At 38.7% G+C, this 26,399-nt stretch overlaps 3 protein-coding genes across 4 annotated transcripts in view; 1 reads left to right on the top strand and 2 right to left on the bottom strand.

Annotated features, from left to right (window-relative positions):
- Positions 1–40: 40 nt before the first annotated feature.
- On the bottom strand, positions 41–11,905 carry chkb (choline kinase beta). The gene is made up of 12 exons (XM_026927029.3): positions 11,754–11,905; positions 11,157–11,478; positions 9,931–10,039; positions 9,662–9,775; positions 7,950–8,083; positions 7,740–7,844; positions 5,813–5,871; positions 5,511–5,598; positions 4,885–4,993; positions 3,894–3,985; positions 3,576–3,657; positions 41–2,184 (listed from the first exon to the last, which is right to left on the bottom strand). Exons 1-12 carry the CDS (start codon positions 11,872–11,874, stop codon positions 2,128–2,130), a joined length of 1,392 nt encoding a protein of 463 aa, XP_026782830.1. The 5' UTR covers positions 11,875–11,905; the 3' UTR covers positions 41–2,127.
- A 1,743-nt stretch (positions 11,906–13,648) lies between these two features.
- Positions 13,649–26,399, top strand: part of mapk8ip2 (mitogen-activated protein kinase 8 interacting protein 2) — a 51,249-nt gene continuing 38,498 nt past the window's right edge. For both annotated transcript variants that reach the window (XM_026927027.3, XM_026927026.3), the window contains exon 1: positions 13,649–14,212. In XM_026927027.3, the coding sequence (XP_026782828.3) occupies positions 14,142–14,212 (71 nt within the window). In that variant the 5' untranslated portion in view covers positions 13,649–14,141. The remainder of the gene's footprint in view (positions 14,213–26,399) is intronic.
- LOC113534331 (gastricsin-like) lies at positions 22,377–26,004 on the bottom strand. Its single transcript, XM_053234913.1, has 9 exons — positions 25,872–26,004; positions 25,591–25,732; positions 25,399–25,516; positions 25,161–25,279; positions 24,511–24,710; positions 24,226–24,342; positions 23,948–24,101; positions 22,872–22,967; positions 22,377–22,766 (listed from the first exon to the last, which is right to left on the bottom strand). The coding sequence occupies exons 1-9, from the start codon at positions 25,970–25,972 to the stop codon at positions 22,608–22,610; spliced, it is 1,206 nt and encodes a 401-aa protein (XP_053090888.1). The 5' UTR covers positions 25,973–26,004; the 3' UTR covers positions 22,377–22,607.

The raw sequence follows: 26,399 nt of genomic DNA, 5'->3' as shown, positions 1-26,399 counted from the left end.
GTTAATGGACATACAATATAAATGACATTTACACAAATAGTTACATTTCAATTATTTTTATTTGTAGTAAAAGGTTTGATGGCTGCTGTGTCCTATAAAGGCAAAAAATTCACAGAAAGCAAGTGTATACAGACCAAAACAAGCATTTGCCAAGGATTTTAACAAACACAAATACATGATAAACGAAAACTGGACCCAGCTCAACACTGTTATGGTCCTTTAAGACAGAAATACGTGAGACAGATTAAAATAACTGAAGTTGTAATGATGAAAAGTAAGGAAAGGGACACACTAAAAGAGTATGAGTAGGGCCGAACACTCAGTATGAAATTGCTCCCAGAGTACTGAATATTCTTTGCGTTTTATTAATACATAACTAATACATCTCTCTGCATCAGTTTCCATCAGAAATAACTAAACCTGGTATACTAAAAGGATGGAAATAATTCGGAACATTAATGATCCTTGTGGCCTGGATTTTATCTTTATATATTTGAGTCCAGATAATTAGGTGGCTTTCATATTTTATATTTGGTTTGGATTCAGTACTGATCTGCTTTGGATGACTGATAGAGGTCAATAAATAATCAAATACCACACAAAAAAAGTTTAAATTAAAAACTCAACATATAGCTACATACTATAAATAAGAATCTGGCTAAGATCCAATCATGAGCTTGGTAAGCTACAATAAAGCATGCTGTTCAGTCAGAAATATAGTGCAAGCAGATTGGCCATTTAGCCAAATTAAAAAAACAAAACAAAACATAAAAGACATATAAAAGTTATTAACTATTCACACACTAAGTTCCAGAAATAATACTTGCCTTCAGTATTTAACTTTCAGTCTTTCAGGTTAACGTTCAAACAATTGTGGTACAAACACACGAACTGCCGGATGTGATATACTAACCTGCAGGTGTTGATCTGAGTGCAGTCCCCTTACGAACCCCCTCAGTACCACAATTAAAAACAGTTAAAAACTGTTGTAGTAACCATAACTGTTTTCATTACAACTGAAACTTTAAAGCATTAATAATGCTCCAAATCCCTACAACGTGGTAGCTTTCAGGGGTTTGCTATAGAAGTGTTTTTATAATTCCAAACCCACCCACTCCTGCACTTATTATTTTGTTTGTACTCACTCACCCATGGTATTTTCTAACAACCATGGTTGGTTCTCCACATTTTGAAGAATTTAGTTATTTTAAACCAGTTACCATGCCCAGGATAAAGCAGTTACTGAAGATGAATAAACAAATACAGTAAGCGTGCTGTGCAAACAACCCACAGCACACAACAAGCTCCTATGTTAATGGACATAGCCTATCTTTGTCCTACAAGTTTCACTGCCCACTAACGCCCATTTGAGAGTAAAATTCACCCGCCTGCTCCTGCGACTTTCCACATATTCCCGATTAAAGTGTTAACAGTCTCAGTGACTTAAAGTAAAAAGCCAAGAATTCTTATATTACCTCAGACTACACATCAGTGCACAAACAAGCTGTGTGCTTCTTAATACATGCTCAGAAAGAGAATAGAGGGAGAGGATAGGCAAAGCTTACAGTATTGTATGAAATATGGAATTATATGTAATGATAACTAGTGTGGACCCTCATGTATACACTGAACTGTGCAGCTATACACAGAAAACAAGCTTTCTCTCTCTCTCTCTCTCTCTCTCTCTCTCTCACACACACACACACACACACACACACACACACACACACACACACACACACACAGTTAACATTCAAGATTCAGGAGGTTCATCATTGTCAAAAGTCAAAAAATGAAAATAAACATACAGTAAATTGCAATAAATATAACAATATGTACTGTATACGTAAGTGCTTGGATGAGATTAGACATGAGGATATCTGTTATATCTGTGGTTGTTGCTGTATTACTGGAGATTTGTGCTCCAAGCAAGACAATTAGAGAAAATTACAGTAGACAACGAGGAGCAAATTATGAAGTAAGAAATAACTGACCACGTGTTCACCGATGGAACCGTTCACGGTATTTTTACTATTTCCTAAGTAAAATAGTAAAAAGGGGGAAAAATGAATGAAAGATGTGCTCATCTGAGGTCTGATCCATCCAGAAACCTTCTCCAACAGTTGATTAGGCAAAAAGCTTTTTCTGCTTGAAGTATGAATCAAACCTGTGCTGGGCATAATCCTGAAGACGGAAAAAAGAAGCAGACACATACAGAGAAATTTAAAACATGCTCCAGTTATTTAAGATTAGAATCAAACATGAGGGATGTTTCGCTTATCAACCCTTATGTCATCTATCATGTGTTCTTTTATACTATATATAGTTATTTGATATTCAACATACAGTATATGAACATAAACTGATAATACCTCATAAACAGATTTATTTTTCAGACCATCTGTGATCAGTTCTCAAATCTGGCTGCTCATTTCCTCATTCCAGGAGATCTGTCAAAGGCTTTTTTTTTTTAAACACTGCAGCATTGCTTCCATTTCCTAAGAAGGCTAAAGAAAGCCCAGCTCCCCCAGCAGCTCCTTCTGAAATTCTACCGGTGTACCATTGAGTCCATAAGCACATACTGCATAGCAGTGTGGTACTCATGCTGCACCTCAGAGGACAGGAAGGCACTCCAGCGCATCATCAAAACAGCACAAAGAATCACCGGATCACAGCTTCTAGTACTGGAAGAAACTTACATAACTTGCTGCACCCGAGCCAATAACATCTCCAAAGACCTGACTCACCCTGGCTACAGCATTTTTACCCATGTGCCTTCTGGTAAACGTTACAGGACGTTGCCTGTACACTTTACTCTGGAATGCACCACTATGGACATAAGCCCTACACACATTCTGGATACATGTGCAATCCACCACTATCTTTCAAGCACAATTCAACCTTTCTGTGCAATACCCTATACTACACTTACATTGTGCAATACTACAGACTACAGTTACATTTCCACCTGTGTACATATAATTATTTATTTATTTGATATCTCTCTACAACCTAATGTGCATTCCACCACAACCCTCTTCTGCACGTGCACTTTTGTACTCTGTCACTTCTCTGTTAATTTGTTATTTCTACCTCACTGTATTTCTACTTTATTTCTACTGACATTTGAAAAAGCTTTCACACTTGAATAAGACTTTCTTGCAATAAGCAAGCAATAAGATTTGCTTTCTTATTTTAGATCCATTGTCTTACCCTTACAGTGTTGTACCGTGACAATAAAGGATATCGTATTGTATATTGTATATCTTATCTTATCTTATCTTAATTATCCAGTTCAGAATTAAACAACCAGGGATCAAGGTATCTAAATCTGTTTTATTTAATTATTATTCATTTGAAGTGATGATGTGACCAGACTGAGACCTGAAAGCCCCATTGTAAGCAGGCTTAAAAGGGTGGCGAAAAAAATGTACAGAAATGTAAATGTACATGTACAGAAAACCTCATATAAACAATTACCATGGCCAAATGTCTGTGTGTATATATATATATATATATATATATATATATATATATATAAATATAATATGAGTTATTAATTCCAAATGACTCACCATGTATCCAAATTCAATCTTGGAAATTCTGGCTTGAATGATGGACCACAGACCCCAGAAGAAATGAGAGGCAAGGGCAAACCTGCATATGGGTACACATGAGTGCAAGTGAGAGATTATTAGGAATTATAATGGGATTATTAGGGAAATCAGTGATGTGCACGAAGATTAGTTTCTCCAACCACCATCAGTAAAACAGATGATTAGACATCCAGTCTGCACAGGATGGAGTGGAAAGAAAATATGCAAAATATGAAAAGTGCAAGTGAACACAGAGCAGCAGGTTTACCTCAGCTAAAGAGCCAACCCAAATCATACCTGTTTGCTTCAGTGATCATCTGTTCCATCTCGGCTTGGTCTTCACGTACAGAATCTTCATTCTCGGACAAGTAGTTTCTGAAGAAGTGCAGCTGAAGAGTGAACCGGAAAGGGCATGGTGAGAGGAGTGCTGAGTAGTGATGGGAAAAATAATCGATTCTAAAATGCATCACATTAAAGAGTCTGCATCGATCTAATCTGTCTTATGTCAACAGTAGCAATCATTTCTAATGAAAAATAAACCCTAGAGGCCAGGGTGATCAAAATCCTCTAAAACTGCATTAGAATTTTAATTATTCTTAACTTCACATAATATGTATAGCTTTTATTTAACATCTTCTACAACGTTATTGTGGTTGTGGCGCTCTATACACAACAAAACAGCATTTAAGATTCAGTCACAGAAACAAAGGACCCTTAAGACTACATAGACACACATACATTATTCATTTTTATATGCAATGTAAAAATGTATACATAATAATAATGTGAAAAGAAATAAAGTACGCCTTGAATGACATGCATTTTTCCTATGTCATGTGACAGTAAGGGTAAGAAAGTTCAGGAAGCAGACATTTTGACAGCTGAAACATGAAATATTTAACTTCTTGCCACATCACTGTGATAGCGCTGATGTTTTTTTTTAAAATAAGACTGAAAACATCAGCAAGCTGTAAAAATTATGAGACATCAAAATGCATAAAGAATCATTTTATAATTGCATCCTGGAGATCTGAATTGACATCGAATCAAATTGTTTGATATCTGGGGATTCCCACCACAAGCTCTGTGCAAATAATTATGGAAATAGTTAACAACAACAACAAAAAAAACCCCACACGACTAAAGTAAAATTTATTTAACAACTTATAAGGCATAGCAAAGTGACATGTAGCACTATCTAAATAATCATGAAGGTGCATGAGGGAACAAATGAGATGTTTGAAATGTTAGAGATGTAAAAATGCACAACAGGATGGCAGAGACTCACCTGCTGTTCTCTGGTCGGGTAGTTGTCCAGGTTTGCCTTATAAAAAGGCCACTTATCATATGTGTAGTCATACACCCACTCACAGAAATGATTCCCAAAGTCAAAACCCCTGCACCAAACAGACATGAGTAGAGCAGGAGTCAACAGGTTAAAATAGATCGTTATTATAATAATATACATTGCTGTGCATAATTATTCACCCCTTCTTGGACTTCTCTGGTTGCTCCTGTGACTGATGCCCTCCTTACCCAGTCACTGACTTTTGTAGACGGCCTCCTCTATGCAGAGGAACTCTAACAAATTCTGGAGTTTTTCCCAGTTTATACTGAGGTTTAATTTATATTGAGATTCATATTATATTTATGTGATTTACAATGGTAACTGGTTACACCAGAAATAATTTAGGGGCAAATATTTATGCAATCTCACGCAATATTATGGGCTATTTTGTGTTGCTTTACGGCATATAATCCGAATTAAGTCCATTTCAGTTCCAAGTTGTAACACTAACAAACTGTGGAAAGGTTCAAGGAGGTGGAATACTTACGCAATGCAGTCCAATAAATGTAATAACACAGTGGTGATGTGTAGCAATGCAATGTTGTTGTTTTTTTTATCAGGTTCACCTGTAATTATAGCTGCTGTACTCAAAGTCAATAAGCATCAGTTTATCAGAGGAATCCTGATCTCGGCTGTCCAACAGCAGGATGTTTCCTAAAGCAGAGAAAAGGTAAATCATTTGTAAATAACTTTTATAAATGTTATATGTGATATGAGTACAGTGTGGGAATGAGTGACAATTACGTAGAGCCCACCTATTAGATGGACGGGTAAAATACTGTATATACATATATACATGTAGATATCGTTGTGTATGTATGTAACAGAGAGAGAGGGAAAGGGGGGAGAGAGAGAGAGAGAGACTCACCTTCTTGTACATCATTGTGACAGAAGACCACAGGTGAAGGTGTCTCTGCCAGCAGTGCTCTGTGATTAAAGAAGAGGCCAATATTATGTTACAACCACACTGTAGGATTACAGGACCACCTTTTCACATACCAGTAAACAAGCTGGCATGACACCATACTAAGTTTGGTATTACAGGATGGGTAATTACAGTATCAAAAAAGGAAATTCTATCTAATCAGAACCACTGGTATAGGAACACTTACACTGCTGGTGTTTAAAAACCTGAATACCATGAGACCAGTAGTTATGAGGAATTAATAGAAAAAATTTGCATGCATGTTTTTATGTTAAGATTTTCAATTTTCATACAATTCTAAATTAATGTACATTAAATTACTATAGGCTACAGCGAATGAAGAATATGTTAATGCTGACTCCAAACTGCCATAGCTTGGTATATAGGTTATGTATAATTTAGTTGCTGCTCTCAAAGAAAGCAAGCTGCACATGTGAGCAGGAACAGGCCCACTGGATTTGCATAAACATGGACGTTGCTTTGCTGCAATGTAACACATACGCAAATGCATTACTATTACCATTATGACCATGTCCCTGCTGGATTACACAAGCAAAAAGAAACCAATTTACCAAACAATAAGAATGAATATTTGCCAAAAAGTATTTTTCAGTATACACATGGGACAATGTTTCTCAACTTATGCAGTTTTACCATGGTTGGATTTAAAATGAATTATTGAATGTACAATATGCAGATTGTTTGCCAGTAAAAATTACTATCCAACTGTACTACAGGTGTAGGATTTGGCTAAATTCTGCCTGGAAAAACACTTTCAAAAAGCCTGTTTTACTTCCTGTTCTACTGATTTCCAACCCTCCTACTCAACCCCAACCTAGCCCCACCCAACACAAAACATAATAACAAAAACCCAGCCTTTTTATTTTCAATATTGTTAGTTATAAACGACAAAAAATCTAAACCATGACAAGGCTAAGACAGACATTAGATATTCAATGTCTATGTACAGATATCAGTAGATATCAGTGCAGTATTTCTTTAAGATCACTGAATATTCATGTTTAATAGGAAAGGAGTTTTAGGATAAGAGTTTTAGAGTAAAGTTTAAAAGGTGGCTTGCAGACAGAATCTCAGTCATACGTCGCACTACAATTTATTTTTAAGTTCCAAGGTGACTCCAGAATCTGGGAAAGCAGCAAACACTCCAGACGTTCCTGGTCTGCAGAAATGTAGCTGTACTGAAGAAAGAACTAAAACACTTCCTGGAACTGTATACAGCCATGGAACTAAAATGAACTCTTGTTCAATTGGTGGAAATTGTGCCTCAAGTTCCCAAGCCCTTGGGTTCTTGAAAAGCTTTATACAGAAACACATTTATACACATTCTCTCTCACACACTCACTTACAAACACTCACTCCACTCACACACACTCACTCACACAGTATAAGCCGCATTTTTAAACAATAGTTCGATTCTGCCTCCCAGTAATTCTTGCCAGTTACACATCCACTGTGTGTCAGTGTGAGTGTTTGAGAAGGCCGAGTATGAGCAGAAGCTACACGCATACACACAAACGTTGACCTTCACCACACACAGACCTTGAACTAGTATTACACGTTGTAAGCCTGATAAGATCACATAGTGTCATCCGTCCACGTAGCATAATCTGTCTCACACAATCACTCACACAAAGACACACACACATTATTTGGCAAACTAGTTTTATAAATTATGCCTAGTACATTTATTTCAGATTAGTTTTGGCATTTATCACTTAATCATGGCTTAGCATATGGAATACAATGCAGCATTTACGAGTCCCTTGCTTTGGTCTTTCTCAGACGTTAAAGAGCTCATTTCGCTTCATACCTCTGATATCGCACAGTGTCATCTCTCTTTTCCTCTCACCTCAGATTCGCCAGCTCAGCCGGAAGATCGTACTTCATCAGCTTCTTGAACTTCTTGATGTGAGCTTCGCGTACAAATGTAATATTGTTGATTTGCTCCATGTACCTAAACAAATGCACGAGAGGAAACAGATCTTTTCAAAACCTGATCAGTGTGAAAGTCACCACTGTAACACTGGATCACTGTGTGAGTCTAGAGAGCAGCTTTTACCTCTCCATGGTCACAAACAGCCATTTGGGCTCTTTATTGAAGGGCATGACCATACGGTGGAAACGGGCCATCTTATTGGCTATTTCAGCCGAGATGTCTGGGTGTTGCAGGTGCTCTGTGCACAGGCGCTTACTCTGGACCGCAGAAACACACTTGAGTTAATGCTCATTTAAATACAAAATACGTTACAGATTAGTAATAGTAAGTCAGGGCAGCTAGAGTTGTGCTAATTGTCTCAGGGGCTTTAACACAATCCCCTGTGAATTAAGACTGACTAGTTAACTGGAACATTTGTGTTACATGTTGTTTAGTTTATTCTTTAAGAATGCCATAGTGTTTACATCTGTGGTAGTCAAACCAATTCCTGGAGATGTAGCACCTTGGGCTCTTACTGTAAGCCTTGATTAGCTGGATTAGGTGTGTAACGCTAGGGCATTCATGTTTATGTGAAAACATACAGTATGTACCAAATCAGTTGCTAAACCGCCTGTGTTACTAAGCAAAACTGCCAGTTGCTCTGCACAATATTATGCTCCATAATACTGAAATGGAGAGAAAACTATATATTTGGCAAATTTATTCACTTTAAGCTTTTGCCTAAAGTGATTGCATAAGTATTCACCCCTGTTGCTGTGAAACCCCTAAATGCCGGTTGTTCCCACACTACTAATGGCTAGCTCATAGTTAACTTAATTATTCAAGTTACTAGCAACAGAAGGGAAGAAAATGCAAAGTTTTCTTAGAGTTAAATTCGAAAACCCACTGAATGAGTAGAGTCACACTGGCTACGTTTACATGCACATCAAATTCCATTTAAGATCTATATTCAGATTGCAGCCATATTCGAATATGAGGTTTATATGCGTACAGGCATCGGAATATTCCTGTATACATGGTTATTGTAAGTATGCCTGATTTTCCGAAATAACTAGCCTACAACTAAGCATCTGTTAGCACCTACACTTCCTTGCGGACTGAGCATACGCATATATCTCCTTACAATGGATTTTCTGAATAAGGTGTTTGCAACAAATTTCTTATTAAAACAGGCACATTCCAGGGTTGGGAATCGGACTTTGGGGAATCAGAATATTGTCTTAATCTGAATCGGGCTATCGGATTGCGGCGTTTACATGACTCATTACTAATTAGAATATTGCCCGATTCCGATTAATATCGGAATATTGATGTGCATGTAAACGTAGCCACTGTAAGCTGAATACAACAAAAAGCCCAATATGGAGAATAATAACCAATTTCATAAATCAATGTACAGATTTACAAAGACAGTGTAGGCTAACTTGTAAGAAACAATTGAAAGAGCTATTAAATAAGAAGAGAAAGCACACATCTGCTTGGTAAGTGTAACCCTCCTACAGTATTTATAGTAATGCTATCATTGAAAAGTTTGGAGAGGACTGCTTTGAACCCTAATAACCCTTCTCCCTTCGAAAAGCCAACCAGTTGCACCACTGCATTGAAATAAGTCATGTTTAATATGATTATTGTAGAAACTGTCTAGAATCTGACTTTATATCTGCTCCCAGCTAGACAAAAAAAGGTCTTTGATCTGTTGGTACAACAGTCTTGAATGTACACCCAGTAATTTGTGTGCAAGCTTCTTGTGAAGCGTCTGTGTGTGTTTATTTGATTGAGCAGTTCACTGAATGTAACTATCTATATGCTTGTGGTTTGTGTGAAACCAGACTCACAGGAAGATACTCTTCCAAACGTCCCTCTGGGAAGATGCCATAGAGACGAGGACCCAACTCTCGCTCTGCTAGAATGGCAAACATCACACTCTCAGACACCAATGAGTCCACTCCCTAACACACACACACACACACACACGTCTATATAACTGACAGCATTTTACTACACAAACATCACTAGTTCACAAAAATATTTTCTTATCTTCAGTGCTCAAATTTTTTATGCAATTCCTGTCGGTGTGTAAGTGACAGGAAGCAGAGGGATTCACCTGTAAAATGGCCCCATAGATGCGCAGCAGCACACAGGAAGGTTCAGCCCTGATGGGATTCACATGATCGGGTAAGCTGCATTTGTAGAGCAGGTTGCTGAGTCCACCACTGCCAACATACAAACACACAGGAGTGAGTCATCCTTCAGGATTAGTTCTTCACCATATGGACAAATTATTTTATTTTATCATGGTTATTTTTCATATGATATGATCTGCCATGTAATAAAATGTCCTGTTTTAAATAAAATTATAAATAGATGTGCCATGTTTAAAGACCTATCTACATCATCTACTGCTTTTCACTAGATCATGTGATCCCCAGAAACAAGCATACGGAACAGCCATTGTGCTCTTGGCACACAATTTAACAAGGATAGGAAAACTAATCAGGTCTTTCCAGCTAATAACTCAATAATACATATGATAACTTTGATAATGTGTAACCACTGCAACAAAATAAGAAAAAAAAAATAATAATAATAAATCACAGTTCTCCTGGATGTGTTTCACTTTGAGAACCACTTGCTTTTGATGAAACTGTGCTTTTGATGAAACTGTTTAAATGTAGCAAGTGATCATTGAAGAGAGAGAGAGAGAGAGAGAGAGAGAGAGAGAGAGACATGCATCAAGATGCACAAAGTTCACTCCATCACATGCCTACCGCCTGACTTGCATTGCATCTGGCCCTCACCCATCATCTTGCCGATGGTGATCAAACAAGATGGCTCCTAGTCACCATTTCGAGCTGAGCCTGACCGGGTTACAGAGGTGGCCAGGTCACCAGATTCTGACCTGCAGACCCCACACTCACGCCTGGTGGGACCTGCTAGCCCTAATCCGTGCACTTAAGTCTTACTGTACATTTCATTAGGACTGCTGTTTGTCTGACCCGCTCTCCTCTCAGATCAGTTCAGCAAGGGTGGCCCTCCAGTGCCACAGCCCTGAGGATCACTGAAGTGCACAAGCCCTTCACCAGGACAAGGTCTTGATTCATGAAGGAAATTCACAGAGTAATGTTTTATAATCACATGTTGGTGCTCTGGGTGTTTACTGATTCCTACCCCATGTGCTTAGACCAGTTAGAGGACCTGTATGCACGCGACAGCTGACTGATGTAGTGATATCTCGAAAGCCAGTAATATCGCGATAACTAACGACTGTTGTTGCTCAGCCCTATTCAGAGTACATGATATCATAACAGGCTCAACTTCTTGTTTTCGTACCTTACGATGCTGATCTCAAAATCCTCCTGAGTGATGGTCTTCCACGCCCCAGACAGAAAGCTCTGACACCACGTGAAAGCTCGGCTCCTCGTCTCCCGGTCCACCCCCTCGGTCCTCCCGTCCTGGTACGATTCCGCCTCGGAGTCCTCGTCCCCGTTCGCGTCCACCAGCTCTCTGATCGCGGGGTTCTCCAGCGGACCGTTCCCAGCGGATTTGTGTGAAGGGGCATCTCCCGCACACGCGGTACAGCTCTGTCCGGCCTGCATGATGTCCGGAGAAACCCAGCCAAGCGGGAAAGCCTCTACAGCGCTAATAAATGCTGCTAATGAGAGCACAATGCACTTCAGGATCACCTAGTGTACTGTTAAAGACCTTCACGTAGAGAGGCAAAGTTCATCTGGATCCACTAGGAGTTGCTATGGTTGCCAAATAATAATCCTCTGAATTTACCGGTCGAAAAACTGTTACATCACACACTTACATCATTTAATAAACCACAGAATTATTATCTCTCTTCAAATATCAAAATCATAAAATCCACTTTCTAGCTACACGCCTACATATAAACCGAAATCTAAGTAAGACCGTTTTACTCACTTCCGCCTTCGGTTAAGTCCCAACTGTCTCCTCGCTCCCTCAGTAGGTGTTCTACATAGCGTATGTGATAACGTCTTCTACACCCTATGTAGTGCACTGTATAAGTCCAACAGGAAGTCATTCGGGTTTCAGCCTTCGCAAACGGTTTCTCTGGTCATCAGATATTAGTGCTAGAAGACTGACAAGAATTCTGTCCAATCAAATCGCGCTTACGTTGACACGCCCGGAGAATACTAATCAGTGATTGGATGTCGGAAGAGAACTAGCACCACCCCTTTATATAAAGGCGACCGATAAGCCCGTTTCAGTGATGCAGTGTTGTACTATCAGGAGGACATGGGGGCGTTTCTCATTTGCATATTTATGCATATTCGAAAATTCTGGCATTTTTATTGAGGGTAAAGTTGTAGACATGTTCTAATAATTTTTTATTATTAGGAATTTAAATTATTCGTTATTTTTATTATTGGGAATTGAAGTTATTTGTTACTCTACACAGAGTATTTTAATAGTTAAAAGTCTACATTCAGGGGGATTTACATGTGAAATTCCAGAGATAGAGTTCAGGGATTTCAGGTAAACTGGGACAGTTAAACATTTCTGGCCTAATAAGTTAAAACTTATTTAACCACTACTATAAGAAAATAAGAATAAAGTTCTTTGGAATAATGTACATAGGTCTGTAATTTAAGTCTTTTCAGTTAGCATGGTACAGGTTAATTGGGACATGCTTAAAAGAGTTTTCCAATAAAGTAATTCATAATAACATTAATCTACTCTTGCTCTGTTATAACCCAACCCTAACTATTATATGTTTATTACACAGTAGAATAGCTTTAAGGAGACAGGAAAAGATGTAGTGAGACAGTGTGTGTGTGTGTGTGTGAGAGAGAGAGAGAGAGAGAGAGAGGGAGAGAGAGATATTTTTACTTAGTGTCCTGTATATTATGATTGATGATTATGAATTATAATTTTGCTTAAACTATATTATATTATAATTTAATATATATATATATATATATATATATATATATATATATATATATATATATATATATATATATATAATATTAAATTATAATGTAATTTTTTTAACTAATCTGTATTCCTCAAAAAATATGGATGTTTTCTAAACCATGTTATTGTTGTTATTGCTGTAAGAAATGAATTATAGTATGTTACTTAGGCCAACATTTTAATATGTAGTAATTTTTACCTAGTGTGTTATTATAATAAAACATGTCAAACAATTAAATGTGTTATTGAGGATGAAAGTAAAGACCGAAACCAACGAAGATATTCTTTCCCAAATGACCAAACATGTCATTAAAATGGTTTTCAGTCAGTCTTGCTTCTTAAGAATATGATATAAACATTTTTCCTTCACATACACAGAAGGATTTCAGTAATGTATGTGTTTGGGGGATTTGTTTTATTAATGGCAGGAAAGCTTAAACAAGATGGAAGTTCCCCTAGAAGTGGAGTTGCCCAACCCAAGTCTAGAAACCATTAAAATTAGTCTAATTGTATCTACACTGCTCTCTCCTTTCGCAATGTCCTTCAGTGCATTTTAGAGGAACATCTTGTTCTCAGCTCAAACACTCTCTGCATTACACATCACACTCCAGGCCCCTCGAACACTCCCACACAAATGCAGTAATAAATGTAGCTGTAAACAGAGGACAAAGGATCCACGACTTGTCCTAATGAATCAATGTGTGCATGCTGGATTTTTCTGTCATTAACTAGTGGAAACACTGGCACGGTCGTGAAAGACTTACAGGCCTGTGATCATTGTACTCAGAGGTTGCTGTTGGTGCGGGAGCGCGCATCGGCAGGGGGCGCGCACGCCGCTGGGTACTCCCCTGATCTGCAGCGATTTTCTCTGAACGGCGTCACGCGCTCTCTGCCCACGCACAGCAACAGCATCATCACGGTGCAGATCTCACGCATCCGTGTTGTTCAACGAGATCAATCCATCTTCCCAAAGCGCGCTCCGGCTGTCCCCGTCAGCAGATTAGGCTGAGGTAGCAGGTGCATGGCCGGACTCGAAAACAACACAGTGGTTATTCTCTTATCAATTCTCTCAATTTTTTTTTTTTTTTGTAAATATTCTCTCGGCTTTTGAATCAGATCTGATGCCTGAGAGCGGCGCGCGCGCCTGAATCAGAGAGGTCGGGCCCGGTAATCGCATCCGCAGTGTGGCCAGAGACAGGGAGACGCACGCGCGCGCGCGCTCACACACACACACACACACACACACACACGGAGAGAGAGAGAGACAGACAGACAGACAGAGAGCGACGCTTGGTGTGCATTTGCCTCCGTCCCCGCCGTCTGTGGATGGGCCGCGCGCCTCCGCAGTCGCCGCTCCGACGCGTTTAGTGGATGAAGATGGCGGACAGAGCCGAGATGTTCTCCCTCTCCACCTTCCACTCCCTCTCTCCTCCGGGCTGCAGGTGAGCAAGCGCAGCATCCTTTTCATCCTTCTCAGCTTTTTTAATCAGCGGCCTCAGATTCGATTCAGCAGGGTTTTTTTTTTATCCCTTTATACCTACGGCGCGTTTAGAGAAAAAGCTAGTGATGGAGATGATGATGATGATGATGATCATCTATACGCGAGTCTTTAGCGTCCTTGATGATGCGTCTGTTGGTTCTCGGTCTCTTAATTGTATGGGTATAATGCACCCCCATCTATTTATGATTAGGCAATGGTCATGAAGACGAGATTGAACTGTTGTATTATTTGTTTCCATGGCGCAGGATCTGCTTCCATAAGGAGAAAGGAGGCCCACGCCCTGTTGGGCTAATATGCAAACTGTAAACAGGGCAACTTCATCCATATGCAGGAGTGTTATCAGAATCATAGCCATGTTGTTATCATGTTAATGGGTCTTTTCACCTTTACTGTGTTTAAAACATTTCAGATGAATACAGTGTGCACAGGCATCCATGGATTTAGATACGGAGTTTTATACAGTTATTGATTTGTCTGCTTTATGAATAAAGGAATAGAGTGTTTGTCCCATTCTGTGTTACTGCAGATATAAACAGTGCTGTGGTTCTTTATCTCTTGTCTCTTAATAAGTTTTGTGGTGTGTCTGTGAGAATCCAACTGCATATAATCCAAAAGCAAGTGATATACGAGATCTCTTTTCTACTGGGAGCGGCCAGTGTTGCATTATAAATAGTAAATAAGGAAACAATAACCTAAAACCTAATACCTATAAAAATATTCACACATACACATACACTGGTACAGCCATATTAATGCAGCACCACAACCTCCTCCTCCTGCTAACTGCCTCATGTCTCTGTTTTCTTCTCAGCATTAAAGAGCTTGACAAAAAAAGTGGGTAGAAAGAAATATTTATACCAAGTAAATATACAAATAGATGTTCTGAATATGTTGGCTGATGGAAGAATTTTCTGGCATTCCGAATATATGAGTAAGCTCAATTATAATTAGATAAAACGCTCCAAGAATATACAGTAAAAAAAAAAGGGTAGAAGTGTTGAGTCTAGAATTATTTGAAAATCTGAAAAATGTGTACACTCTGTTTTTAATTCTGTCCCAACAGGCTCAGTAGCTTTCACTCTGACCTTCTAGAGGAACATCATTCAGATAAAAGCGTATAACAGACACATGACCAGTCAGAGCATCACAAAATGATTACAGCAGCTTGAATAAGCAGGTAGTGGATGAGGAGACCACCCTAATACAGAAACGGAGGGTTATTAAGATGGCTGGTGGAACACATCACCTTGCTATCTCTCTGACTCATTCGTTCTTTCCCTTTCGTCTGTTCTATTAATCTCTTTTTTTCTTATCTAGCCCTGAGTTTAATACTCATTTTTTCTTTATACGATATATATCCATATACAGCCTCTCTCTCTCTCTCTCTCTCTCTCTCGGTATTTCCTAACTCTATGTATTATCTCCAAATATGATTTCTCATTCTGCTGTTATATTGAAAATACAAATCTGTCTCCTCATCCTCCCTTTCCATCAACTCATTGCTGAAACAACTGAAATAATGGGCACTGCTGTGCTGTCTCTAATGCTTTAGGATATGAGTCTTATAATGGAGTGTGTGTGTGTGTGTTTCTGTGTGTGTGTGTGTATGTGTGTGTGTTTGTGTGATGATGCCTCATAGAAAGCCTGACTTTTTTTTTTTTTTGCTTATGATTTAGTTAATGCTTTTGGTAAAGCCTGAAGAAAGAAATACAAGCCAAAAATTAAATGGAAGGTCAAGGCAGAGCAGGCAGACCTTTGCTTCATTCATCTAAAATATGTATTATTTACATTTGTATTCTATTATTATATTTTAGAGTAAAACAAGTCATAAACAGAAAACCATTAAGATGGTTGTCTTTGATTAAGATAATTTACATCCACATTTACGTCCATGTTTAACATTGATTTTTTAAAATTTTTTATTTATTTCATAAGTGTTTTGGGGTTCCAGAGTCCTCAGTACAGTCTAAGTAATAAGAGGGATAAAATATTGTCAAATGTAATAATTAAAAATGCATAGATTGACTCTAATATAATGTATCTGTCCTAAAAGGCCACTGTTTACAACCGGCTTTTTTTTTCTCAGCTCATGAGTATGTCAGTGCTGTGGTGATTTTCTGGCCAATTGATTAAATTAAACCTTCATGGTGGGCAGGAGGAACACCTAGTTTTAGCTTCTCTGACTCCTCATATGCCTCCTCGGCTCCCCCTTCATTACATATTTATCCACAACAATGTACAAAAGATGCAGTAATCCACTTTAAGCACTGAGCTGAGCAGTTAAAGGTTAAAAGCCTTTCTCAAAGGCTCCTGGGATTTGAATTCATGACCTTCCCTTCACTAGTGCAGAACCTTTACACCTGATCTGCCCCTTGTCCTCTTCTCTGTACTGTAGCACAGCAGATTCTTAGCAGCGTGTGCGTGTGTGTGTGTGTGTGTGTGTGTATCAGTACATACTCTCTTAACCACTGACTGAAAATTGAGCAAGAGTGGAGACTCATAAGTAGTGATGTTGATACAGCGGCTCATAAGCCCAGAACAGATGAAATGGAGGGATGAGGTAGATGTTAATATGATGTATTATGAATACATCATATTATGGCATTATGAATGGTTCTGAGAAAACAAAATCTTATTTTGATCCTAACCTTACTGTAATCTCTGTATGACAGACTCAGGTAATATACAGTAATTGTATTCCAACCCTAAATAATGCCAAATATAATGTTGTTAGGGTATTGTCAAAATATATAGTTTGTTTCTGCTTCCTTTCTAAGTTAAACGTTCTATGGATTAGTGTGGCTGTAGACATGAACACACACACTCATGAAAATGCATTAGGCTGGCATATACAATCTGAAAAGATGAAAGCTTTGTTGTGCAGTAATCTGTCTTACGTAATGACGTGTGTGTGTCTGTGTGTGTCTGTGTGTGAACAGAAATCTGTTGGTCTGTGAGTATAAAAGTCATTTTCAGTGTATACTGCCCTTCAAACTTTTGTGCTTTTGATTAATGAGGATTGTGTTTGTCTGCAATGATCTAGGTTAAAGATTATCCAGGTTTATTTTCAGGAAAACAATATTCATTCATTCAGCTTCAGTAATTGCTTTGTCCTGGACAGGGTCATGGTGAATCCGTAGCCTATCCCAGGAACACTGGCCGTCAGGTAGCAATATATCCCGGATGAGACAATTTAAAATCAATAGTCGATCTATTGGAAATGTTATTTTGGAGGTGGGAGGAAACCAGAGAACCCAGAGGAAACCCACATGGACATGGGGAGAACATGTGAAACTCCATACAGACAGTAACCTGTGAATAGGATGGAAACGGGGACGCTGAAGCTGTAAGGTGGCAACGCCACCCACTGATGCCCAGAAAACAATGACACATGCAAATATTTGTAGCAATAACTAACAAATTAACCCTTTCATTCGTACGTAAAGGTCTTTTTCAGATTTTGTGCAACTTCAGCTAAAGCAATGTCATCTAATTAACACCGATTTACATGTGTAAATATGACTGAGCCAGAAGATTCAAACCCACACCAGAATCATCACTGTACATCCCAAAGGTATATGGAGCTAGTGTCTCTTTCCTTCTCTCTTTGCTGATGTCTTTTCTGACATTAATGGCACTTCTAGATTTCAGCCAGAGTGAAAAAAATGCAGAAAAGGCAACTGTTGTGGTCATATACAAGCCATCAATCTTAAAATGGACCAAAAAAGGATGTGTGTTTAGGGGCAAAATCAAGGCAAACCAGGACTAACCAAAAATAGACCAACATTTTATGGGTTAGACTGGCCTAGTTCTGCTTCTATCCTCTCCAAACATCTTTTAAGATGCATTTTGGGTTTGTTGTTATTCAGTATACACAATGCACATCCAGATTCAGGTCAATTAGCCACATTAGTATTGCTACAATACTACAACATTTTTTTGTTTGTTTTTTTGCTGAATGCATATTAATGAACAGTAATCCTGTGTTTTGCTGTTTTTGGCACAGCAGTAGGTTAACTAAAGCAGTTTGGTTTCAGCTGTGGTTAAATGATATGTGTGATTCTGTGTGTAAATCTTGGGAAGGTGCAATTGGAAGAATGTGGAAAGTAGAAAGGTCTCTCTGGCTATGCAGGATAGAAATCAAACCATCTGTATGAGCAATTAGTCCAGTAGTCCATACTGTATGTATATTCACACACTGATTCATGTGTGAATAAAATGTTTTTGGAGGTGGAAAGAAACCAGAGAACCTGCAGGAAACAAAGAGGGACACAGGGAGATCATGTGAAACTCCACACTGACAGTAACCCAAGCTCAAGATCGAACCGGGAACTCTGGAGCTGTGAAGTGGCAACATTGCCCACACTGTCAGGGTACTGTCCTGTTGTTTTGTTGTATTTCTATAAAGAAAATGATCTCATCATTTAAATGAAAGTACCTTTATTGTGGCTGACTTGAGTGTTGATGATCATGAATGATTCAACTTTACAAAATATCAGTTTACTCAATCATATGGCATATTAGGTCATTCTGAATATGGGGGTGTATGTGTGAAAGAGAAAGAGGAGATAAAGATATAGAGAACATCTCATAACTGAGCTGCTATGTGAAAACAGGCTTTAGCTATAATGTGTTATATGCATGAGGTCTGTGTTGTTAAACATGTGGCACTGGCATTTCAGTATATCAAGCTAATTTCAGCACATGTCCTTTGCAGCTACACACAGAAAACGTGTGCGTATGCATTTAGCCGAGTGACAGTCAGTCATGCAATCAAATCAGAACAGATCAAGTTACCAGCTAAAAGAGGCAAGTAATGCTGTGTGTCATTTTCATCTACTACAGTTGCTGATAGCACGTAGGTAATGACTCTGTATGAATGAATCGAGACACAGTGACAGCGTAATTCTTGATTTAATAAAACCAAGCACACTCCTACTGACACAGAAATACAGAGATGACCAATGCTGTCATTACTTATTACAATTTATTACTTATAATAGTATTACAATTATATGAAATGTTCAGTCTTCTTGATTACAATACTGAAATAAGAAAATATGCGCGGCAGTCCTGGGGTAGATCAGGCATTGTAGCTGAGAATGAACATGGCATCTGAACGGTGTCATGTGACAAATCACATGCCTTCTTTATTGAACTATGTCTGTTGCTATGCAGTAACAAACTCCTCTAGTTTCACCAAAAATCTATAAACACATTTATGTTTGCTGTAGATGGAGTTTTCATCATTGCAGTACAATAAAATTTTAATAAAGTCCTTATTGTTTTTTTTTTTTTTTTTTCTTTTTCTCCTGGAAGCAGATCTGCTCATAGCTTCAGTGTTATGTTGTATTATGCATATGATTAATGCCGGGATAAAAGTTGCAAAGCTTTACTTTCAGCTTTATGCTTGTAGTCTGGTATAGCTGCCATTTTCTTTCTCCCTTGATTTTCTTCCTATGCTCTGACGCTCTGATTCTGTGGAAAAGCTAGTATTATAGTAAAATGCTCCAGCAGTTTTTGAAGAAATTTAAAAAAATAATGGAAAATGCAGCTACATACAAAGAATTTTTGTAGATCATTTATTGGCAACATTGAGATGCAAAAATGTTATGGTACAACCACATTTATATTATGGCCATGTGTTTCACGTGGAAATCAGGACAGAGCACATTATTTAGAAATGATTATCTGTGCATTGGATAATCAGATAAATATCTCATTACAAATTATGCATTTGGGTTTTTTGTCATATATTTGTGGAATTTATGTAGTCTATGTATTTAGGTGGCATTTTCTAACCGTTGCATTTAGTGCCGTAGCGCAGCTGTATATTCATCTGTTATACTGTTGATTAATCCCCCTTTCCTTTTTTTAGTGCCCTTTTCTTTAATCTTTCTGTCGCTTCCATCATCTAACTATCCAGTCTCATCTCCTACCATTACATAATTTATGCAAGCACATGGCGTGCAGTGCTGCAGGCTGTGTGTGTCAGCGTGTGTGTGTGTGTGTGTGTGTGTGTGTGTGTGTGCGTGCATGCATGCATGTGTGTGGACACATACTGCCAGTTTTTAATGAGCTTCTTCATTATTGTCGCTTAAAAAATCCTCTTCTTTGTTTTAGAGAGAGAAAAGTCTGGAATAAAGGCAGGATGCAGGGAGGAGGAGAGGGAAAGCCCATACACTCATTATATACTGTTAAATTATTGTGTGGTTTTAAAATCACTATAGCATTCCCTCTGAGCAATGACATGTAAATTGACAACCACAAAAGAACTCATCTGTGTAGTGGAGTTTATATGAAAGAGGGGTGTCAAGCACTCTTGAAATCTCTCTCTATTACTTTTCCTTTCCAGGAAAAAGACAGTCTGCATACTACAGTAGTAAATAACAAGCCACATCAACTGGAATTATTACATGCTGTTTATGTATGGTAGATGTAGATTAATTGGTTAATTTCTTGGAAGATAAATCCGTAGCAGCACAATGACTATATTTATTATTATTTATAGAGCAGAGAGTATACGTATCACATGTACTATCTCAGATTGCTGACTTGAAACCCAAGAAGAAAGTGGGATGAGTCAGCGAATGAGCTTGTACTGGTAGGATGCAGTTGTCATGGTGACAGCTGTTAAAGGTGACCTCACCCTACTTAACGAGCCCAAACCCTCTGGGGGGTTTTTCTGCTAATGGTGTGACATCACCCCTTAGCCAGCAGCAGCTACCATAGCAACAGCCGATGACGGGCAACTGATGTTACATTGCCGAGTGCTGAACAGGCCCTGCCCACTGTAATAAGGAGGGAGTGATAGGAGGTTTCAGCGGTGGGTCGCTGCAGGGACTGATTCCAGGGTGGGGTTGAGAAGTGAGAATCTACTAAATATTGTGTTGTTATCATGTGATACACACACATAAACACACACACATATTAGATATTAGCCATTTAGCACAGAAAAATTAATGTTTGAATTCTAGTTTGTTACAGTCAGGAAAATTGAACCATGAATAATAGCTAGCTATGCTGCCATATGACCAGTAAACTAATATACCCTGGATGGACCTTATTGATCCATTGACTGATTCATTGATTCTGTAAATGGCTTCTTGAGAGCTAGGCCTGATTTTTTACTACAGTGTTTTTCCTAGAGTTGTGTGTTCATTAGGGCTGTTAAATACCTTTGCATTTGAATTTCAGTTATGAAAACATTTAGTATTCAAGTGTATTTGAATATTAAGTATGACTGTTTTTAATGCCACTGAACAAAATATTAACAAATTTTTACCAGGTTAAAGTCTTTACTGAAGCTGAATGAATGCGATAATGCATCATGCAATGACAGACAAGTCCAGCATCACATTGAGAATGCTCCTATGTTAATGATTGTGGACTTTTGTTATCCTGCATTTGTATACCTGACCACCAAGAGAGTAAAAAACATTCATTCCTGCAACTTTTTTGTTCGGTCCAGCAGGCTCCCACATGCACACCTTTGCACAACTATTGTAGTAAGCCAGCAATAGTACTGGAACAAGTGACAAGTGACAGTAAACCTTACATGAAATGGGTACTGTTTGCAGCGCTTTATATCTGTATATTTTGTGGATGAATATGAATATATTAGGTCTTCTTTAGTATGAATAGTATGATGATACATGGTGTTCTTTAGTCCTAGATCATGTTCTTCAAAAAAAGCTAGATTAAGCTTTTTAATTTAGAGGCTTTGTGATTCAGTTGGTGTGATCATTATATACATACTATGCATGGATTCTCTGCTTGCGTAAATAGAGAAGGTGATAGCAACTTCTCCTGAATGTTTGTCATGTTTTTGACATTCGACTTTAGACTTTAGAGTTTAGATCGGTTTGTAGGGATCGACCTGCCAAGCAGGTTTGGACTTATGTGAGGTTTAGATCAGCCTCAGTGGCTTAACTGATTCCAGGATGTGCAAGTGAAGAGATGAATAACCTGATTACATGCTTGAATACAGTCTGTTTGGTATTTGATTAACCCTTCATGCTCTGTGCTTTTACCTAGAATCAATACTAGAGATGATGATGTGCATGATTTTAATTTTTAATTGAAAGAGTTTCAACATATGGAATAGGGAGATATATTTAAATATATGTTTTTGTTTGAAAACAATTTAATGCCAAAACACATTATTGAATTTATTTATAACTGGCAATATTGGAATGGAAAGAAAAAAGAAATTCCAGTAAATAGCAGTCTACCACAGAGATATTTCAATTTCCACATAATTAGTACAGGTATTAATGATGCTATGGAGACCATAGCTTCCATTAGAGATTTCTGTGGAGTGTTGTTGGTGGTGTTCAGGCAGCCTGGGCAAAGCCCACCTGGTTGTTTTGGCGGTCATACACAGAGTAGTAGACCCTGAGGAAGACATCGCCGAAGATCCAGAGAGGCTGGTTGTTCTGAGAGGGCAGGTAGGTGGGAGTGATGTCAACGGTGCAGTAGCCACTCTGGGTCTCCTGTGAACATATGCACAAGATAATTCAGTTTTTGGGTTCCTCACTGTTTATCTCAGTATTTATTAGAACCTGTTGATGTATCGACAGCTGGAGAGAGGAACTTACTTGGATGTAGGCAGAGGGGCCCAGAGGGAAAGTCACTCCACTGATGGTGAAGGTCAGAGTGGGGAGACTGCTGACCTGGCTACAGTCCACAACATACTGTAAAATAGTGCAGATGATGTTCACACAGATTTAAGGGTACATTCTCTAACGATAGTCAGGTCACCTGGCTGTAATAAGGCTTCCATAATATTGACAGTTCAGTACAACTGAAAAGATGCTCTGATGCTGTCACAGGACTACATTGCATTTGGAGCTCTCTATTTATTAGTGTTACCAAAACTAATACAAACTTCTGTAAATTATCAATCAGGGTTTGGTTGATATTTATTTTAAAAAATACCAAGCTTTAAACATCAGAGCACTAATAATTTCATTATTTGAAAATTTAGAGAATATGGCACAAGCATGGCTTAGCCTAGTGGAGGCCATCCACCAAAAGCTAGTGACTGGGTAAAGAGGAGATGAGTGAGAAAAGCAAACAAGAGACCAAGGGTAACTGTGGAAGAGCTGGAGCAATCTGCACCTCAAATGGGAGAAGCTGTTCATAGTACAACCACAGCCCAGACACTCTGCAAAGCTGGTCTTTATGAAACAGTGGTGAGCCTTATGAAATCATGTTTGAAGTTTGCCAAAAGGCGTGTTGGAAACACAGCAAACATGTAGATTGTCAGGTCTAATGAGACCAAAATTTAAGTGCTGGTTTTGGTGGAAACCCAACAGCAATGGTGGTATGATCAGGTTAAGAGTTACCTTTGGCCTCATCTCTAACTAATGCCCTTCTTACCCACTCTCTGATTTTGGTAATTCTCTCATCTAGAGGTTGTTACATATTCTTCCCACTTTCAATAATTGATGTAATGGTGCTATGCAGGATGTTCAAAGTTTGGGATATTTTGATTGGTAAGAACTTTGTCTCATTCACAGCAATAGGGTGAATACTTACATAATCGCCTTATAACTTTTAATCTCATTATAACTTTTTTTTACATTTACATTTTACATTGCAAATAGTTTTCAAATGTTATAGATTCCCCCTCACCACTTCAATTTTATGGGTTTTTTTTATGTGTGAGTACCTCGCCATAACTATTCTGCTGTGCCCCAATGTCCTGCATCAGAGAGGACATGATGTTGCTAGGGGCAGTAAGGCTGGGGGTACCGGTGTCCACAATGGCCTGGCAGCCTCCATACTGAGAGCACCAGCCGGTCTGCTGTCCTGAAATCTGGAACCTGAGCCAGATTAGTGTTCATGATTAGTAAAACTAAATTAAAGCATGACAGTAGAGATTTGGAATGATCACTAATTATATAGTTACTAATGCTTGAGAAGTTTTTTATGATGAATAACACTTACTCCTGAATGCCAATCTGCCAGTAGGTCTCAGCGGTCACTGGTGTCCAGTAGATCTGACCCTGATACATGTTGGTGTCCACAGCACCGAAAGCCACCTCACTGCCAGACCCTCCAACCCTGAACAATCAGAGCCATACAGGTTTAGCTATCAATCCATACCAGTGCAACAACAATTAACAAAATCTATATATCTCTCTATATATGCATGGTTAAATTCACATTTGAGTTATATTAGTAATGCTGCAATTCTTTTTCTCTCATTTTTGTACAATATCTTTTGCTTACGGGCTCAGATAGATTCCAAACAGGTTTTGTTCAAGGAGACCCTGCTGCATCATGTTGTCCACGAGGGGCATGGCATTGCCGACAGCAAGAGATGGGTAGGCCAGACCAAGAATTCCATCAAATGGAGCCTCCAGGAAGGGCTGGCTTGGCTCATTAGTGCTCAGACCGATCTCCTGATTAGGGACTTGGATGCCAGACAGCTAACAAAATTTAAAAAAGACAGGATCTCTCCTAAATGCTTTGTTCTAGAGGCTCACACATGATTTACACCAACAAAAGTGCATTTGAACACAGAAATCATACTTGATTTATATCAGTCAGCTAAATTCTACCACCTAAATATCAATGCAAAACCACGTCATTGCAATAAAGTCACTCTGCCGAGTCACTGGTCCTCACACTCATTTCTTAAAGAGAATGAGGGAAGATAATTTGATTGGATATCACCTAAACACAGCTCCTGATATTGTATTCATTTTAACCCAGACCCTTTATACCATCACAGCAATATTGTGCCATTTTTTTGATAATGGTGAAAATAGGGCCTTTGATCTCGTACAATGTATAACATATACAGCATGGAACATAGAAGAGTCATAATATATCAGGTTTAGGTTTATATGTGCTAAAATTTAAGCTAGAACACTCACAGTGACAGTGTCATAACCAAAGACGCCGTAGAGAGCTCCAGCTCCATAGGGCAGGTAGAAAGTTTGGGAGGTGCTCTGGTAAGTGGAGGACTGCTGAGGGTTGAACTGTGTTTGTGCCGCTGAGGAGAGAAATGCACAGGGCTATGTTATAAATATCTCTTTTGCCTAATTGCACACAGTATGTCTATAAAACTCCTTGGTGTCAGTGTTTCTACTGCAGCACTGTAGTAGAACTTACTGCATGCCTGGGTGCTGCAGTACACAGAGTTAACCCACAGATTGGAAGAGCCTGTGTCAAAGAGCACTTGGAAGGACTGGGGTGGTGTCCCCACACTGATCACGCCAAAGTAGTATGACTGAAACATAGGTGTTAAGCTGATCAGATGAATACTTCAGCTGGTTTAAGAAGTAAGATTGGGATTTGACTTACATCAGCATAGGTCATGGAATCAATAGTGGTAGAGGCCAGGACGTTTGGGTGCTGATATTTAAGGGCTGGATCAGTGTAGGGCAGATGGATGCCCTTCTCCCTCAGACGCTCTCTGATGGACTTTCCCTTTATCAGGGGAACCCTGCACAGACAGACAAAACCTTGACTAAACGTAACATAAAGCTATCACTCTTCACAATACATGTACAACTGAAGACTAGTGCAAAAGTGAAAAAGAGTAAAGAGAGTCATCAACCAAATGATAAAGACATAGAACGTACCTGATGGCTGCCTCCGAGAGGATGAAGCAAGCCATAAGAATAATAAGGCCCTTCATAGTGATTCTTGTTCTACGTCTGCCCCAAATGAACACACAGATCATTCGCACAACACAGCCTTTTTATACACACACCAGCCGCATATCATAATGCATATAAACTTGTCTTGACCTGTGCCAGCACCTTTCTCTCTTATGGAAACACTCACTTAATGGCAGGCTTTACTGATAAAACACACAAACAAGATTTGTACCAGTAAAAGGATGGAGCCAAGTCTCAGAGGGTCGGCACTAAAAAGAAATAAATCAAGTGCATCCTAATTAGCTATATGTATTCTTACTTTTTTTTTCTAATGTAGTCTCTTTGAAAATGTACCCAAAAATCTAAACAGTCGGATCCACTGCCAAAAACAACTGGAATTTTACCACTGATTTAGTAAGGAATACACTATTTCAGGGTGTGCTGTAATAGGAAATTAATCAGTGAGATGCGTCCTGACACAAAGCAGAGTTCTAGGTACCACAACAAAGT

The sequence above is a fragment of the Pangasianodon hypophthalmus genome, chromosome 6, assembly GCF_027358585.1.
Source record: "Pangasianodon hypophthalmus isolate fPanHyp1 chromosome 6, fPanHyp1.pri, whole genome shotgun sequence".
Taxonomy (NCBI): Eukaryota; Metazoa; Chordata; class Actinopteri; order Siluriformes; family Pangasiidae; genus Pangasianodon; species Pangasianodon hypophthalmus.
This window is presented reverse-complemented; position numbering and strand designations above follow the sequence as displayed.